This window comes from Argopecten irradians, chromosome 11, assembly GCF_041381155.1.
Source record: "Argopecten irradians isolate NY chromosome 11, Ai_NY, whole genome shotgun sequence".
Taxonomy (NCBI): domain Eukaryota; kingdom Metazoa; phylum Mollusca; class Bivalvia; order Pectinida; family Pectinidae; genus Argopecten; species Argopecten irradians.
This window is the reverse complement of record NC_091144.1, coordinates 20,778,091-20,796,574: the sequence shown is the minus strand read 5'-3', so window position 1 is coordinate 20,796,574 and position 18,484 is coordinate 20,778,091. Positions and strand designations below refer to the sequence as shown.

Genomic DNA, 18,484 nt, shown 5'->3' with positions numbered 1-18,484 from the left:
CGCCTATTACTGCTAATGGAGCAAAGTAATGATTATGCAAACCATTATAAAACGTTTGTTTGCATTTTTATCGTACTTGTTTGATATCGCTTACCTAATAGGCAATAAAACTGAACCACATAAAATATCAAATTCTCATCGAGGCATTATGTTCTTACATATACATATGAAGGTCTTTCTGAAGGGAATTTATACGACAAGTCCACAAATTGAGTATTTGACGTCTTGTGAGCGGTACAGTAGATATTAAGAATGGTAGTTATGTTTGTTTTGGACAAAAATAATATGTAAATACATATATACACATAAAATAATTGGACACATACAAAAAAGTATAGAAAACTATGCCCGAGTGATTTTCGGAGGCAGTGCTCCACTACGACACAAAGGGACCAATTCGTAGCCGGTCGAAAGGTATAGTAGGCCGGGTACGTATATTCGTTCTAGAGTATATAGTGCTTCAGATTGGTTTCAAAATTTTAGGACATTTTCGGATTTTAACAAAATTTTGTTAGGACAATCTCTATTGGAATGATTAAGGATTTTTTTTAAATCTTTAAGACATTTGGGAAAAGTACTAGCAAAACTGCCTAAATTTTGCCCAAGCCCTGATGTATGAGTATAAAATTCTACAATATGCTCCGAAACATTACTCCAACTCGAATTAGCTCAAACCCCAAAGAAAAAAAAATTGGTTTAATAACCTTATCGATCCAATAAGCATAATCCCTATAAGTGCCCCTCTCATACTTTTAGGCTTCATTTTCATTTACTTTGAAGTAAATGCAGGCTGAAAAAATGAAAACTTTGTTGGTTCTCTTACAGATTTCTTTTGCAAATTGATTTATGGCTTACGTTGTAGAATAATTTTATGAAAGGCTAGTCCAAATTTGTTTCTATTAAGCACCCCTGTCTTGCTTCGATTTTTTAAGCGCCCTGGGCGGTTATTGGGTCTAATTCATGGGTTATAAATTTAAGTATGTGACGGATGTTTATCTTTCCTAATCAAAATTCTTGTGTTCAAGACCAGAATCAAATCTCCTTTGGATGAATAAAGGTCTATATGAGGATTTAATGTATATTGCTTGTTCCAATGACACTCGAGTCACAAAGATGTTTCTTTATATTTTTCTGTTCTTTATGAACAGGTTGAGCACAAATCTGCATTTGAGTAACAGTTACCTATTTAAGTAATTAATAAGTTACATTCCCAAATGTAGAACAAATATATGTACCCGGCCTGCTATACCTTTCAGCCGGGTACGAATTGGTCCCTATGTGTCATATGGAGCGCTTCCTCCAAAAATCACTCGGGCACAGTTTTCTATACTTTTTTTGTATGTGTCCAATTATTTTATGCGTATACATGCATTTACATATTATTTTTTGTCCAAAACAAACATAACTACCATTCTTAATATCTACAGTCTGTTCACATGACGTCATATTCACAATTTCTGGACTTGACGTATAAATCCCCTTCAGAAAGACCTAAAGAGTAAAAATTAATGCTTCGGTGGGAATTTGATAATCTATGTGGTCCAGTTTTATTGCCTAGTAAGTAAGCGATATCGAACAAGTAAGATGAAATGCAAATAAACGTTTTATAACGGTTTGCATAATCATTACTTTGCTCCATTAGCAGTGATAGGCACCAATTGTAGCTCTAAAGACGACACCATTTTCTGTCTAAAAGTCTTTTGAGCTACAATATTGCAACTAACCCAAATGCAGGATTCTGTGAGTGAAAAATGCATGAAGTTGTTTTAAACATTTTTTTCAAAATGGAGAATACCTAAATTGCTATAAACAGTTCATGTGCAAAAACATTGAGTCTTCAATCAGTTGTAAGGTATTCTAAAAATTATTATGCCCTTTTTGTAACAATTTCTAAAACAATGTTACTGTATATGTTTTCATTTCACAGAATGCTGCTTTTGGGTAACTAAATAATTACTCAAATGGATAACTGTTAGTCAAATGGGTAACTGTTACCCATATGCAGGTCTGTGCCCATTTTCTATTATGAAACCATCTTCCAAAATGCTCCCGATGACGTACCAAATTTGTGGCAACAATCCTTGCAGTCCAATCGCCGCCATGTTGTCCACCTGCTCTTTTAACAAATTCTGTTCTCAGGACAAAACCATTATCTTCTATTTCTTGAATACCAAAATTTCTGCCATCATGTTTGAGCCATCCGTACTTTTTCAGTTGGTCGCCTTGGTCACACCAGTGTCGTATTGGTGGTGGCATTTTTTCGGTTAATTGTTGTAACCACATAAGTCCAAATACCGGTGAACGTGGTGTTCTTGTTTTCATTCCAAAGTACAAGTTGGAACGGTAAGTCCCCCAAAATCTTTCTGGGTCGACCGCTGCACTTGAGCTATTGGCTGCATTGATTTTAGAAACGGATAATGGGGTGTTAACAATGCCCTTGCAATATTGCATATAAGCGAAATAACCTACTCCACTTGCAACAACAATAACAAACACTAGTGCAAAAACAGTTTTTGTTCCGCCGACTGCATCAGATTTCTTTTTGCGATCTAAGTCGCCATTTTCTGCATCTTTCCCTTTTGGTCTATTGCTAGTTCGCCTTCTCACGTCACTGTTGCCTGCCATCGTGGAATGGTTGGTTAGGCGCCACTTTTCAGCTGCTGCAACTCATAGCATTATTATCTTTCGCCGACGTGGTCAGCGTGAAATTCCAACTCGGTGTCACTTTTAAGCAGACGCTTTCGTGTACCGGACTCTTCGAAGTAAAACGCGGAAATGATCAAGACGGCCTTCGTGTAATTCGATACATGTTGTATGCCGTACCCAGACTCGCATTACACTGTAGGAACAGAGATATAAATATATCTAAATATCTGGTAGGATTAACACAGTACTTAAAGTAAAAAATGCACAATTTCAGTAACACACAGTTTTCTATAGCTTTAAGATAAATAAGTTTCTGATCTTATAATATTATTTTTTAAATGAGATAAATAATAATAATAAAAAAATGTTCATCAGATAAAATTGACCGTATACTCCACATATTCAGATATTGGCAACTGCTGAAGAGTGTGATCTCCTGTTTATGAATTAGTTTAAACATGTTATTCTTAAAATGTTATCAAAGTGATATGGCCGGTGTTTCATATTAAGCAATGAAATATTCGTCTCCAATATCAGATTACAAGTTGACAAGGGAAGAATATGTTTAAATGATTACCTGACGGACCTATTTACCCGAACTTCTGTCTTACGCATTTCTTTCTTTCGACCTTATAACACCGACTTCATCATTACATGGAAAGCTTTTGTTGTGCATTTAATCTCAAACTTATTTTTATGTACCATTATTGGAAAGAAATGGGTCTTAAAAAGAGGCGAAATCAAACACATCATAGGTTTATTTATTTATTTTCCGTTTTTAGATGCAAAACATCTCAAAAGGACAATGTGGGCTTAATTAATGTAATAAAATATAATATACAACTGATGTCACCTATGAAAAACCAAAACAAATCAAATGATGAATACCTTACTTCAGTCGATTTTTTTGTAGTTGATATACATGTATCATTGACAAGAGATCCCAGAAAAAATATTGGCGCCCGCTATTGAATGATTTATGCCTGTCAGTGGCAAGGCGAATCTTTTCTCTGCTTCATCTCCTCCTTTGCAAATATTGAATACACATAAGGAACCACATTAAGTCTACAACAGCAACAAACTTCTATTGTTAAATTCAATATGGCCATTGTTCACCATGTCATATTTATAAAATAGTCAAAATCCAAGATGGCTACTTATCGATTATGTTGTTTCCTGCAAAATCTTCTTTCTCAAATGATTCCTTTTGTCAGATTTACTAGGAATTGTGCAGTTAACAGCCCGAAGGCACGCCCAATATCAACCGGCACTTTTTTTCTATGACCATTATCACGAAAGGGGTCCAGCACATTGGTTGACAGTGGGCAAGCTGAATCCCCCATGATATGATAATCATGTGATAGGGAAGGGAAATCCCTTTCTCTTAATGTGCGAGTCACTGTGTACAAAAGGACCTGGAATTGGTATGTGGGCGCCCATACATCCGGAAACCCACATCGTTTTGCAACTTTGACCCATCTGCGACAAACCTCAACTCTTCAGGTGTTGCAGGCCAAGCAATAAATTCTCTCAGTATGGTGACCAAAGCTTTTACAGTTATCATAAAAATTTCATGTACGGTGCTTTGGCTAAATCCGAAGTGATCAGCAACACTCCTGAAACATTCCCGAGTACCCAACAGCTAGAGTGATGCAGACAATATATTGTCTAAAAAAGAAGGTTTACTTGAAGCAGCTTCTATTTAAAATCAGACTAACAATAACAAGCCAGGCAATAGTTTTGTTAATTATGATAACGGCGGGAAAGATAAAGATTGCACGTGCAATGGGCATTGAATGCGTTTAAAACAAGTTTTGATAAGTGTGACAAGTGAAGCCCATTTTTTTACATAAACTTAAATTTTATTTTGAAGTTTTGATCGTTTCTAAAATCAAGTAAATTCCTCATTTAATAGAAATTGATGTAATTAACATACGGAAACTTCCGCAAATTTTATCAAGAAGTAAAGATGACGTAAGAAAATTTTGAAGTGTTAACTTTAAAATTGAATAACGATACGTTTGACTTGACGGAGGGCTATTCTGGCGTATCCAGAATGTAGCCGTTGTGTTCCGTACGAAGTCGGAGACCTAACTGCTGACATAACATGACTGAAGCAATCAGCAGATGGCCGGTGGACTAATATTATAATCCTATTACGTAATATAATGGACAGGTTAGCTGAGTTGTTATACCTATACGACAAAAAAGTTGACATGTACAGAAAAGCTGGACTTATGGACTCTAATTATATTATGTACATTAATAATATTAACAATATGAATACTAGCTATTGTAATGTCATAGAAATATAGTTACAAAGGGTCTTATTTGTAAACGGTATTTTCAGTTCAAAGTCAATTTTAGCACTATGCTTTTTATCACAAAATGTCCTTGTGATATAATGTTCATCAATGATCATCGTTCGCTAACTTGTTCTTTATGGCCTATTCTGAACGCAACTCTGATCATTCAATTATTCGCTTATTATGACTTCATTAATTGTCGCGCCAGCAATCACGGAAGATGGCTGCTCCGTCTTTGACGATAAAGAATTCTTTATTACGTATTGTTGTCAATATTTTTAAACTTTATCGGGGTATGAAAGAAATTTTTGTTTGCAAACTGTGTGAATCCGCGTATATAAGGCAAATTCCATGAACAAAAATATATGGCTACTTGTCGGTCCGCAGGGATCTGAGAATTAGTTACAGTTTTTATAACTATGGACACACCAGAGTGCCTAAGACCATTTTTAGGCGTTTTAGGGTCAATATAAAAAATCGGTAACAATAATACCCTATAGTGTACTATACACTTGTATATTAAAAAAAAATGTGTGTCGGTCTTGTGTTTAAACATGCACAACAGGGGTACGACATATTCGTACTCGATATTCCATGGGTTCCGATCACTTACGATCTCTGCACCCCTGGACTATCTCATAGTAAAACTGGAGGCATCCTCGATACTCCAGGGGTTCCGATCACTTACGATCTCTACACCCCTGGACTATCTCATAGTAAAACTGGAGGCAACAGAATAGAACAGGTAATTTAGTCATACGATGTACATCAAAAGAGCCGTATAACGGTACACTGTGGTTGACTGTGTGGCTTTGATGTTAGGCGTCGCTCTCTCTGTAGTCTTCAAAGGAAATCTTTGCTAGCCTGTGATTGGTCAAATGTTTTCCGCTGAGCTGCCTTCAATTTCACTATGAGATAGTCCAGGGGTGGAGAGATCGTAAGTGAATGGAACCCCTGGAATATCGAGGATGAACTGGAGGCAACAGAACAGAACAAGTAACCTAGGCCGTTTTCGTTTATTCGGAACAACCGGTTCGACCGTTTGTAAAAGTCATTATTTCAGGTATAAATCCTGACGGACCTGCAGTTTCTGATACAGGCCTGTGAGGGTTTTGTCAAAGCTCGTCTGAAAACGATATAATATCACCAGGTCCGTCTTTAATTCATAAACGAACAACTAGGTCCGACCAGTCAAACCGCATAATCGAAAACGGCCTTAGTCATCTGATGTACATCAAAAGAGCCGTATAACGGTACACTGTGGTTGGCTGTGTGGCTTTGATGTTAGGCGTCGCTCTCTCTGTAGTCTTCAAAGGAAATCTTTGCTAGCCTGTGATTGGTCAAATATTTTCCGCTGAGCTGCCTTCAATTTCACAATGAGATAGTCCAGGGGTGTAGAGATCATAATTGATCGGAACCCCTGGAATATCGAGGATGCGCCACTGTACGTTATAGGGGAAACTATGCTTGGAATTTGATACAGATTAATTTGGTACTTTCCGAGAAAGAGCGGTAACAAACATCAACTTTTGAAATACTATAGGCTAACAAACTTCAACTACCCCATGATGGTTTCCAATCGACCATCTTATAATTGTTAAAAGATCAGTCCCAAATGCAACACATTTGTATATGTACAACAATAATCCTAGGAGAACATAAAAAATGAGGTAATTAGATCTACATCCTTAAAGTAATTTCTGAGAAATACCGGTACCAAATGCAAGATGATTGCATGTCGGTCATCTCGTTGAACGAGCCATTCCGAATAGACTGGCCACCAGACCCTAAGTTGTTGATAAGACTAGATTATCTCCCCCTAGTTTGAAACTTAGGATCAGGCATGTCGTAGACAAAAATGATCAAGCCAAATTTTAGTGATTTTTTAATATTCTAGAGACTGGTGGTCAGTCTACATCCCGAAATGTAGTGTGGAATTTGAGTACATTCTTCAGAGAAGTAGTGGTAACAATAATTGTTATGGGACGGATTGAAGGACTAAGGATGAAAGGCAATTCAAATAGCCCGACACCATCATCAAATAATGGGCTAAAAGTATTATTCAACGGGCATATGTGTACGTGATACCTATACCCAGAAACACATATACTAGAGATTGGTAACTCCTTCTTTGTATTTGTTGAATGGCAGCGGGACCTCCGGTTTATAGGCATTTTTCCTTAGCTAACTACTTTTAACGAAGCGTATTTTACGAAGATATTTTTGCATCAATACAAAGTTTAAACATTGTATCGTGGTGTGATGTGACCAGTTTTTCCAATTAATATCATTTAATATGATTTGTGAAAGCATGAAAATTGGCCATTTTACCTGGTTTTTCGAAAATCGGACATTCAAAACCGGAATTGCATTTTGTTTTATTAATAGACTCAATATAAGTTAAAATATTATTTTTACTTTCCAAAATCGCACTCAAACCATCGAAAAATTGCTGAACTTTTATAAAATTTCAAAGTTATTCTGTTGTATTTATTTATTTAAAAGTTTATCTAAAAACCCTTAAGCCCACAGGGGTTCATCTGCCGATCGTAAAAATGGCGGAGTTGCCAATCTCTATATGTAAATAGATTTTTTGCCTACATATAATAGTCAAGTTAATACATCCCAAAACATAAAGAAGAGCGATATGAATACAGTCAAGCCTGTTTACGGACTATCAGTACAGAACTTTGTGAGAAATATCAAATTATAAATAACATTTTTCTACATTCAAAATGGCAACTATCGGCCATCTTGTTTCTGGTCAATGGTGACTTGATAGCACTTGCATGGGCTTTTATATCGTTTTTCCAAGGAACAAGAGATATTAAGGAAAAAGAAGGATATACAGTCATACTAAACTATTTTTATCTACCATTCATTATTGTACATCAGATTCAAATTTCCTGCCAATCGCAAGTTTACTATTGTTTTGATCGCGCAAGATATCGAACAATAACGTTGGTCATCACGTGATCATTCACATGCTTACAAGAAAAAATGGCGGCTAGCTGATCATGACATATAGACAAGTGTTCGTGAAGTCGTCAATCAGGAAAAGACTCAAATCTTTACGATTTCGAATGTTATAATACCATGATGTCTTTAACAAGAGAAGAAGCGTATGATATATTAGAATTACCAGTTGGTAGGTGAATTAGCTGAACAATTATATGTCAACATATAGCGGCAAAATTAGTCAATTCGACCCAAATTGAATGAGACACACTATCCGCTTACATTATATATCCGAACATTTATACTACTATGTTTTAGCATAATGATGATCGAGAACCTTGTTTATATCTCAGATACATTTTCGTTGTCGTCATGATTGTTTTGTTTATGTGTTCGAGCTGTCGAACTAGATTATATAGGCCTTACCCTCGAGACTCGACCCGCCATGGTTCGTGCTTTTAGTTTAGAAACGATTTTTTTACTATCATTTAATTTTATCTACAAATTCCCATAACAATCAATTGTGTGTATTTTGTGAAACTCTGTGTTCATTTTGTTTAATTCAATCGCCTTTAGTATGCCTAAGTTTATATAATCTTCAGCAATACATTTTCAAGTTTAATTTCGGCCAACATGATTAAATTCCGGAAATATACCGTCAATGGATCGTTCCCTAAATGAATGACGTCATTCACACTTATTGTCTTCGTAAATACAGTATTATCGTTGTTATGCACTAATATAAAGTCTTTGTAATATACATTTTCAGAATGTTTTTAGATTTCATAGGAATTATTGGGCCTCATCATTTTAATGTTCAGATTAGTTTTCGTTTCATTTTGTGAAAGACATTCTGAGAACTCTCTTGGATATTCAAAACCTTCTTAGCTTTGAAAGAATAATTATATGGCCAGCTGTAGGCCATCCAAATGATAGAGGCTTAAACACAGGACTTCTGAACACTAGCCGAATGCTCTGTATGTTTGACCCAGTCCAATGCGCTCAATTCGGCTACTCTCCTCCCTCCCTTTTCAAACTCTTCACCCTCAAAGACATATAATACACTTCATACCACCACTGTAGGTATTTTAGTTAGACACAAAGTTTGTAATGTAACAGGAGAGGAGAAACTCATTTAAATGTAGTGGCCCAGACTGGGATTTGATTAGAAGGCTCTAATTAAAGTACCTGGTCACTAATGTTCGACCCCCGACTAAATACTACTTTTGTAGCAAAAAACTTAAAAAATTCAAAGAAAGGTTATAATAAAATTTGTTGATGGAACATCCAGACAACGGTTTAATCCTATAGAAAATTAAACTGTAGACAGATTTATTCCATTTGGAATAAGTATTAGTATATGGCTCTTGAAAAACCAAAAAAGTTTTACAGAAAAAAAAGTCTGGTGTAAAATGTTTCTTATATAATCATCAAAATGATTTAAAAAAACCACTTAAGTTTGAGATACTAACTTACTTCCAGAGCTGGTCATCTTATTTTTAAGAATATATGAGCACTGTAGCTTGGTGCAATAAGCCAGTAATTCAATAGAAACTCATTTTGAGTTACTTAAATCATTGATTGCCTTTATGGTGTTTCTTAAAAATTCAACTCTATATTACAGATTTTAATAAAAGAAAAAAATAATAATATAAAGGAAATCATGTTGAATCTGCTGAACCAACTATTCTGTATTTGCATATTATTGAGTTATCTGCCCTTGCGGGTAGGTATTGATTGTGACGTTATGTGTTCGCAAACGTGACATCATTATTTTCAGAGAAAACAATGTGACTTTCCCTCACAATATAATGATGTCATAATTGACACCTACCTGCAAGGGAAATAAGCCTGTAATATGCAAAGACAGAATATATAAATCACAGACATATTCAGATGATAATGATTGTGCATTTCTTTCAAACAGAAGCAACACAATTTAAACTTAAATGAAATATGGTAGTCATTTATCTGAAGCAGAGAATGTCTGCATCAGCCATGGAAAGCAACAAGATTTTGTTAATTATATATATGTACATGGAATAAAATAATATTTTAATTGATGTGAATTGTGGTAGCTCACCTAATTAATGTATTTACTAAAATTGAAATGGAAAAAAATAAACGGAAAAATGGATATATCTATAGTCTTTGCATGTCTCATTGTTTTACTTTCAAATTATAATTCAGGTGCAGATCAAGATTCTGTGAGAACTAGCTACAAAAGATTGGCATTGAAATGGCATCCCGACAAACACAGCGGGAGCAGTTCCACAGAAGCCATAAAAGTAAGTTTGGGAAATTCCTGTTCTTACTATTCTACTTTTCTTATAACATGTAAATCGTATACTTATAATCTGGACCGTATACTTAGAATCTGGAAAATATGGTATATAGATCATGAGTAGTACATCTTTACGAAATACTTTTATACAGTTTATTGTATAGATCATTGGCTAATAGGTAATACCTTTTAAAAAAAACTAATTTACAGTAATAGTATTTTCCAAAATTTAGCGAACATAAGATTCATCAATGAATCATAAATAAAGCTTGTGTGTTACAAAAAATTTAACAGCCTGTGAAAGGGATAGGCAAGAAATACTCAAATAACCTGTCATTGATTTGGCTGTTTCTTGGCTGAGAGATATTCTGTTGTTATCTATTGTAAAAGAAATACGCTCTCTACATGTTCAGAATAAGTACATTGTCATCATTATTAAAAAATTATTTATTTTAACTGTAAAGAAATAAAGATTAAATAATTCTTTTTTTTTTCCAGAATTTCCAAAGCATAAGTATAGCCTACAAGCATTTATCAGCGGAGGATGAGGACAACATTCCTACTTCCATGGTAAGTGATGACTACAAATGAAACATTCTGACTTATTAAGGGAAATGCTGAAATGCTTTTGAATACCCCCTATTGAATCTCAAATCTCTATTATCATGATTGGTTTACTGACACTTTTTGAAACTTTAAAGTGGGAAACAGCGACATTTTGGAAATACTTAAGGCAAGAATTTAAATATAAGTAAACTTTCACTTACAACAAGATTTTCATTGCAAGTAAACTTTTTTGCTTTTACTGTTGTGTGAAATCTATAAAATAAAAATAAATTGAAATTCTATCTTTTATTTTTAGGACCAGATGCTTACTCTGTTTAAAGAAGTGTTTTTCCCACGATCTGGTGGAAGTAAGTACAGTCAAAATTGCCTTAGCGACCTTCTGAATTCAGCGACCTTCTGTCTTAAACGACCTAAATTATTCCTCCCAGCGAAAATTACTATATAATCTATCTGTATTAAACGACCGTCTGTCTTATGCGACAAGCGACCATACTTTTAGGATCCAACGACACTCAATGTTCTGTATTTAACGACCCAAATCACACATGCATTTGTCTTCTATTCATATATAAAGCCAAGCCAGTTAACTATCCTGTAGGGCTTCCAACCCAGCCCCATTAAGGCAAGACAAAAGAGCTATCCATATGGCTTGGTTATATACACGAGGTGTTCACTTTGACATAAATTAGCACTTATTCATGCATGAAGTCTCTCGGCTTCGGTACCGATGACCGAAGCCGTCTGCATGTCTGAGCTGGATATTGCAAGGAAAATGTGCTATTTATTCACGATGTTTGTGATAAAAATCAAGAATAATCACTTCCAAAACCAACTAAAATAATGACGAACAATGATTTACTCACATAAGAACGACATGAATGTAGAAATATCGTACTGAAAATGTATCAGTGTAGCTAAGCATGATGGCAGCCATTTTGGGAGATAGTAACAGAGGAGTCGGAAATAGCTGATTTCCGGATTTTTTTTTTTAATTATTTTTTTCACACTATTTTTTTTCCATTTTTTTGTATCTATAAAATAAATGAATAAAATGATGAAAGAAAATATAAAAAAAAACATTAAAAACCATTGTTATTTTTTTCTGCTTTAAAATACATTGTAATTTTGTAGCTAATTATGATATATAAGTGGTAGGCCTTAACAAATATTTGTTTTAGAAATTTTTAATCTTATTCATGAATAAAAACAGAAAGATAAATAAAAAATAAATAGATAATTGAAAAATAAAAGTGCCTAAAATTAAATACATAATTAAAAGGTGTATTAAATTATGTGATATATATTTAATAATTTCCTATTATTGTGACTGTTTTTAGTACAACAAAACTGTCAAGACATGTCCCACATTATACATTGATACATGTATTTAATTGTTTCGAAAGGGGTGATTCAATTAAGAGACCAACTGTCATATGTGACCTATTTTTCAATCTCCTTTGGAAGGTCTCTTAAAACAATTTCGACTGTACATTGAATCCGTAGTACAGAGTCGTACATGTGTTTTAGCAACAGAAGGGATGCAGGTTGTCCCTAAAAAATTAATGATGCTGATCAGCAATAAAGGCCTTCTGAGGATCTTGTTGAGAGAGAATGACATAACTGGGTAAGGGTAAATAACTTAATGTAGCCAAGTGTGTATAACTCAGCGTAACCAAAGGACTTATAGAACAGATACCTTTACAGATGGTAGAGAAGTACATTTCTGAATCAAATCGAAACTTTATCAATTGATATTTGTATTTTTTCTTCACAGATTCCTATCATAATGGATACGACACCTCTGACAGTGAAGATGACGATGAGTTGGATGATGACATACAATATTCAAATTTATTCCCAGATAAATTTAAATTGAAAGAATTGAAGAAAGCTAAAAAAGGTATGATACCTTAAGTAATTTTCTTGATTCCATATTCCTCTCACAAGTTCAAAGTGGTCCATAGACTGGCTAATGGGTCTGAAGTATCCTGTATTGAGGGGCTATCACTTATACTTTGTTACATACATAATTGACTTTAACCCAGAAACAATATTATTAGTATGGATTTAAGATAATTAATATTTAAGAAACTTATCTTGGTCTCTATAGCATGCTGGAGTGATAAATTTGCTGTGATATTTATTTGTTATCTCCTTTTGTTTATGTCAAATGAAAATATCAATGTAAAAGGGACCCTTATGAAACAACACCAAGGACAGCTCACAAAAGAATATTTATTCAACTTAAAAAATTAATATCTCTCAACAGAAAACGGCACTGCAAAAAGTGTATTACATAGGGGTTATATATCCCTGAAGATATCTTTTTTTTTTCAAATTGTTATTTTCATGCTATCAGAAATCTTATGGTTGGGATGGCAAGTTCACCTTTTCCCAGTATCATTAAAGGGAATAGTCGGGCAAAGAAAACCAGTCTAAATGCGTTCATTGGCCTTCCAAAAGTTCTCACATATTAATACGACGGTCAAGTTCTCCTTAGTTTCCCAGTTCTGACCATTAAGGTAAAGAAAAGTTGAAAGCATTGAAAGCGAGGCTGCGTGGAAATGTAACCACGGACATAGTGGGCCGGGAGGACGTTTTAGAATTTCCATACTTTAAATTAATTTCTTCGTACGCAGACAGATTTTGACGAGAGATTTTATTTTTCCATTTCATAAGAAATTATACTGGATACATTCACACCATTTTTACCGACTTTAAACATCCTTGCCCGACTGTTCACTTTAAACCAATAAAGTTGAAGATGTGTATATAATGAAGAGTAAACACTATAAAATACTCTATGCTCATTAGCTATCAACATACCCAAAACATAAATTCACCTCACACAAGTATTCAAGGGCAAGATAGTAACTGATATTCTAATGTTATTTTAATGTTTTGTCTTTGTAGTATATGAATTCAGTGACAAGCATCTTACAGCAGAGGTGAGTTGAACGATGAATGATTGAATCACATATATAAGCATAAGCTAAATATGTTAAGAGACTGTTTTAGTTCCAAAGCTTTGGACCAGCAAAGTACTTCGTATTAACCCATGTTGTCAAATTATCACAAGTTTGTATCAACAGAGTTCCACTGTACACATATAAAAAAGCTTGTCTAGGATTCTAGGAAACTTTACACTTTGTATTAGTTCATCTTGGTGATTTAAATCTGTACCTTGGTATATTCACTAAATATCCATTCCCTCCTTACTGGCAATCATCTGTTTTTAAATGTCTGGAACAATCTCTGAATAATCAAACACTTGTTTCTTTCAGGAAATAAATAAAAATGCACAAGAATTAATTACAGAAGAAGAGAAAGAAAAGAAAAAAGCTGAAAAAAGAAAAGCAAAGAAGAAAGTATGTTCTTACTTCAAATTTCCAAAAGTATTTTTCTACATGTGTAAGCTCCACCAGGAATGAATAGGATTGATGCATGATTTAATGAATCAAAATGACAATAATTGTTATCACCTTTGTCTTTTGAATTAATGTAGTCATAAATTATAGACTGTCTGATTCTTTTGACTCTTCTTGTCTGCCATATTGTTTGGGTGAATAACTTGGATTAACCAGGTTTTGATATTTTTGCTGTTTTGTGATATTTCAGAGAAGAAGAGAGAAAAAACGTCAAGAGAAGGGAGATAACAAGGACACCGGGGTATGTATAGTTCTTTCTCTCATCATAAATGGGTACCAGTTACATTATTCAATATATTCAGTGGTATGTATAGTTCTTTCTCCCATCATAAATGGGTACCAGTAACAGTATTTAATATATTCAGTGGTATGTATAGTTCTAGCTTACATCATAAATGGGTACCAGTAACAGTATTTAATAGCTTCAGTGGTATGTATAGTTCTTTCTCACATCATAAATGGGTACCAGTGACAGTATTTAATATATTCAGTGGTGTGTATAGTCCCTTCTCTCATCATAAATGGGTACCAGTGACAGTATTCAATATCTTCAGTGGTATGTATAGTTCTAGCTTACATTATAAATGGGTACCAGTGACAGTATTCAATATCTTCAGTGGTATGTATAGTTCTTTCTCTCATCATAAATGGGTACCAGTAACAGTATTTAATATATTCAGTGGTATGTATAGTTCTAGCTTACATCATAAATGGGTACCAGTAACAGTATTTAATAGCTTCAGTGGTATGTATAGTTCTTTCTCTCATCATAAATGGGTACCAGTGACAGTATTCAATATATTCAGTGGTATGTATAGTCCCTTCTCTCATCATAAATGGGTACCAGTGACAGTATTCAATATCTTCAGTGGTATGTATAGTTCTAGCTTACATCATAAATGGGTACCAGTAACAGTATTCAATATCTTCAGTGGTATGTATAGTTCTTTCTCTCATCATAAATGGGTACCAGTAACAGTATTTAATATATTCAGTGGTATGTATAGTTCTAGCTTACATCATAAATGGGTACCAGTAACAGTATTTAATAGCTTCAGTGGTATGTATAGTTCTTTCTCACATCATAAATGGGTACCAGTGACAGTATTCAATATCTTCAGTGGTATGTATAGTTCTTTCTCTCATCATAAATGGGTACCAGTAACAGTATTTAATATATTCAGTGGTATGTATAGTTCTAGCTTACATCATAAATGGGTACCAGTAACAGTATTTAATAGCTTCAGTGGTATGTATAGTTCTTTCTCACATCATCCAGTGACAGTATTCAATATCTTCAGTGGTATGTATAGTTCTTTCTCTCATCATAAATGGGTACCAGTAACAGTATTTAATATATTCAGTGGTATGTATAGTTCTAGCTTACATCATAAATGGGTACCAGTAACAGTATTTAATAGGGTACAGTGGTATGTATAGTTCTTTCTCAGGGTACCAGTGACAGTATTTAATATATTCAGTGGTGTGTATAGTTCTAGCTTACATCATAAATGGGTACCAGTAACAGTATTTAATATATTCAGTGGTGTGTATAGTCCCTTCTCTCATCATAAATGGGTACCAGTGACAGTATTCAATATCTTCAGTGGTATGTATAGTTCTAGCTTACATCATAAATGGGTACCAGTAACAGTATTTAATATCTTCAGTGGTATGTATAGTTCTAGCTTACATCATAAATGGGTACCAGTAACAGTATTTAATATCTTCAGTGGTATGTATAGTTCTAGCTTACATCATAAATGGGTACCAGTAACAGTATTTAATATCTTCAGTGGTATGTATAGTTCTAGCTTACATCATAAATGGGTACCAGTAACAGTATTTAATATCTTCAGTGGTATGTATAGTTCTAGCTTACATCATAAATGGGTACCAGTAACAGTATTTAATATCTTCAGTGGTATGTATAGTTCTAGCTTACATCATAAATGGGTACCAGTAACAGTATTTAATATCTTCAGTGGTTTGTATAGTTCTTTCTCCCATCATAAATGGGTACCAGTAACAGTATTTAATATATTCAGTGGTATGTATAGTTCTAGCTTACATCATAAATGGGTACCAGTGACAGTATTTAATATATTCAGTGGTATGTATAGTTCTAGCTTACATCATAAATGGGTACCAGTAACAGTATTTAATATCTTCAGTGGTATGTATAGTTCTAGCTTACATCATAAATGGGTACCAGTAACAGTATTTAATATATTCAGTGGTATGTATAGTTCTAGCTTACATCATAAATGGGTACCAGTAACAGTATTTAATATCTTCAGTGGTTTGTATAGTTCTTTCTCTCATCATAAATGGGTACCAGCAACAGTATTCAATATCTTCAGTGGTATGTATAGTTCTAGCTTACATCATAAATGGGTACCAGTAACAGTATTTAATATATTCAGTGGTATGTATAGTTCTTTCTCCCATCATAAATGGGTACCAGTGACAGTATTTAATATATTCAGTGGTATGTATAGTTCTAGCTTACCTTACATCATTGACCAAATGTTTCTTCTCCCATGGTACCAGTAACAGTATTCAATATATTCAGTGGTATATAGTTGTTTCTCTCATCATAAATGGGTGACAGTAACAGTATCTAATATCTTCAGTGGTATGTATAGTTCTTTCTCTCATCATAAATGGGTACCAGCAACAGTATTCAATATCTTCAGTGGTATGTATAGTTCTAGCTTACATCATAAATGGGTACCAGTAACAGTATTTAATATATTCAGTGGTATGTATAGTTCTTTCTCCCATCATAAATGGGTACCAGTGACAGTATTTAATATATTCAGTGGTATGTATAGTTCTAGCTTACATCATAAATGGGTACCAGTAACAGTATTCAATATATTCAGTGGTATGTAAAAAAAAAAACAGTTTCTAGCTTACATCATAAATGTGGTACCAGTAACAGTATTTAATATATTCAGTGGTATGTATAGTTCTTTCTCCCATCATAAATGGGTACCAGTAACAGTATTTAATATATTCAGTGGTATGTATAGTTCTAGCTTACATCATAAATGGGTACCAGTGACAGTATTTAATATATTCAGTGGTATGTAATCCTTTCTATCATCATAAATGGGTACCAGTGACAGTATTTAAGGCCTAAATTAAAATATTGTTTGTTTGCCCTCCTCCGACCGACCCATGAAAATCGGCCCGACTCAAAACATTTTATTGAAATATTCTAGTGAATTTTTTTTTTATTGTCGTGTACTTTCCAGTGTCGTGTGAAAACCTTTGATGAATTGCGGTATAAATTTTTGTTTCGCCTTATTTTAAAATATTCACATTCAAATTTACGTACATTTGTCTCAGCCAAATGAGCAAACGATCGTGATTCAACGTGCAGACATGCACTGATGCAGTTGTTTGTAACATCGTACACACGTGTAGGAAAATGGCGCCGGGTTGAAGCCATACTTTCACATTTTCACACCGGGTGTTTGGGAATTTGATCGGTATTGCTATTGATACGACGATAGTTTGATAATATTTCAGATATTAATCCAAGTCTTAACTGCATTAAAACGTCGTTGCAAGTATTTTTGTTTCCAGAGTAAAATACGAAACTTTGCGGCTAATCATATTATACTGACTGCGTAAACAAAACATGGCGGCCGAAAAGTAAAGCATGGTTTCTCCAACTGATCGTGAACTACAGGTACGTTACGTTCACAAATAAACATATTCAGTGTTTTTTTTTGGTCGAATCTACAGCCGAACTTCGGCTGTTTCCCCTAGCCAAAAAATGCCATATTTTCCCAATTTTGAAGTCAAATTTCCCAATAAAAACTTATCAAATTCAGCGACTTTTGTGTTGATAATTTGTAACAGATTTTCATTCCTAAAATGTGTAAATATAGTCTTCATTACTTAAACAATTCGGGGTAAGAAACAATTTTTATTTCACAAAATGAAAAAAAATCGAAATGAGCATAAACTAGGTCGCTAGGTGCACCTTCAGTTCAGAGACGTTTTACAGACATTCAAGCTGATAAAAACAATAGTAAACTGCTTTTAAGTTATATAACAATGTTTGCAGAGTTAACTTACATTTTTAGTCGTCTAATTATTATTTTTTTCGACATAACCAAGGAGTTTTTCTGTGTAAAACGATCTCTGTTCAAGGTAGGAAGTAGCACTTGGGATCTAATAATAGAGCCGGAATCCGGTTTCCGGAATTCAGGAATGTAGGAAAAATGTAATAGTAAAACGAAAAAAAAAGTTTTAAAAATGCAAATAGTGCTGAAAAT

General features: G+C 34.1%; 1 protein-coding gene and 1 pseudogene across 2 annotated transcripts in view; one reads left to right on the top strand and one right to left on the bottom strand.

The window, feature by feature from the left end:
* Positions 1–2,759, bottom strand: part of LOC138334976 (mannosyl-oligosaccharide glucosidase-like) — a 69,880-nt gene extending 67,121 nt beyond the window's left edge. For both annotated transcript variants that reach the window (XR_011210214.1, XM_069283854.1), the window contains exon 1: positions 2,062–2,759. Coding sequence is in view for 1 of the 2 variants with exons in the window: in XM_069283854.1 (XP_069139955.1) it covers positions 2,062–2,625 (564 nt within the window). In the remaining variant the exon portion in view is untranslated. The remainder of the gene's footprint in view (positions 1–2,061) is intronic.
* A 5,178-nt stretch (positions 2,760–7,937) lies between these two features.
* LOC138334972 (uncharacterized) overlaps positions 7,938–18,484 on the top strand; it is a 29,395-nt pseudogene continuing 18,848 nt past the window's right edge.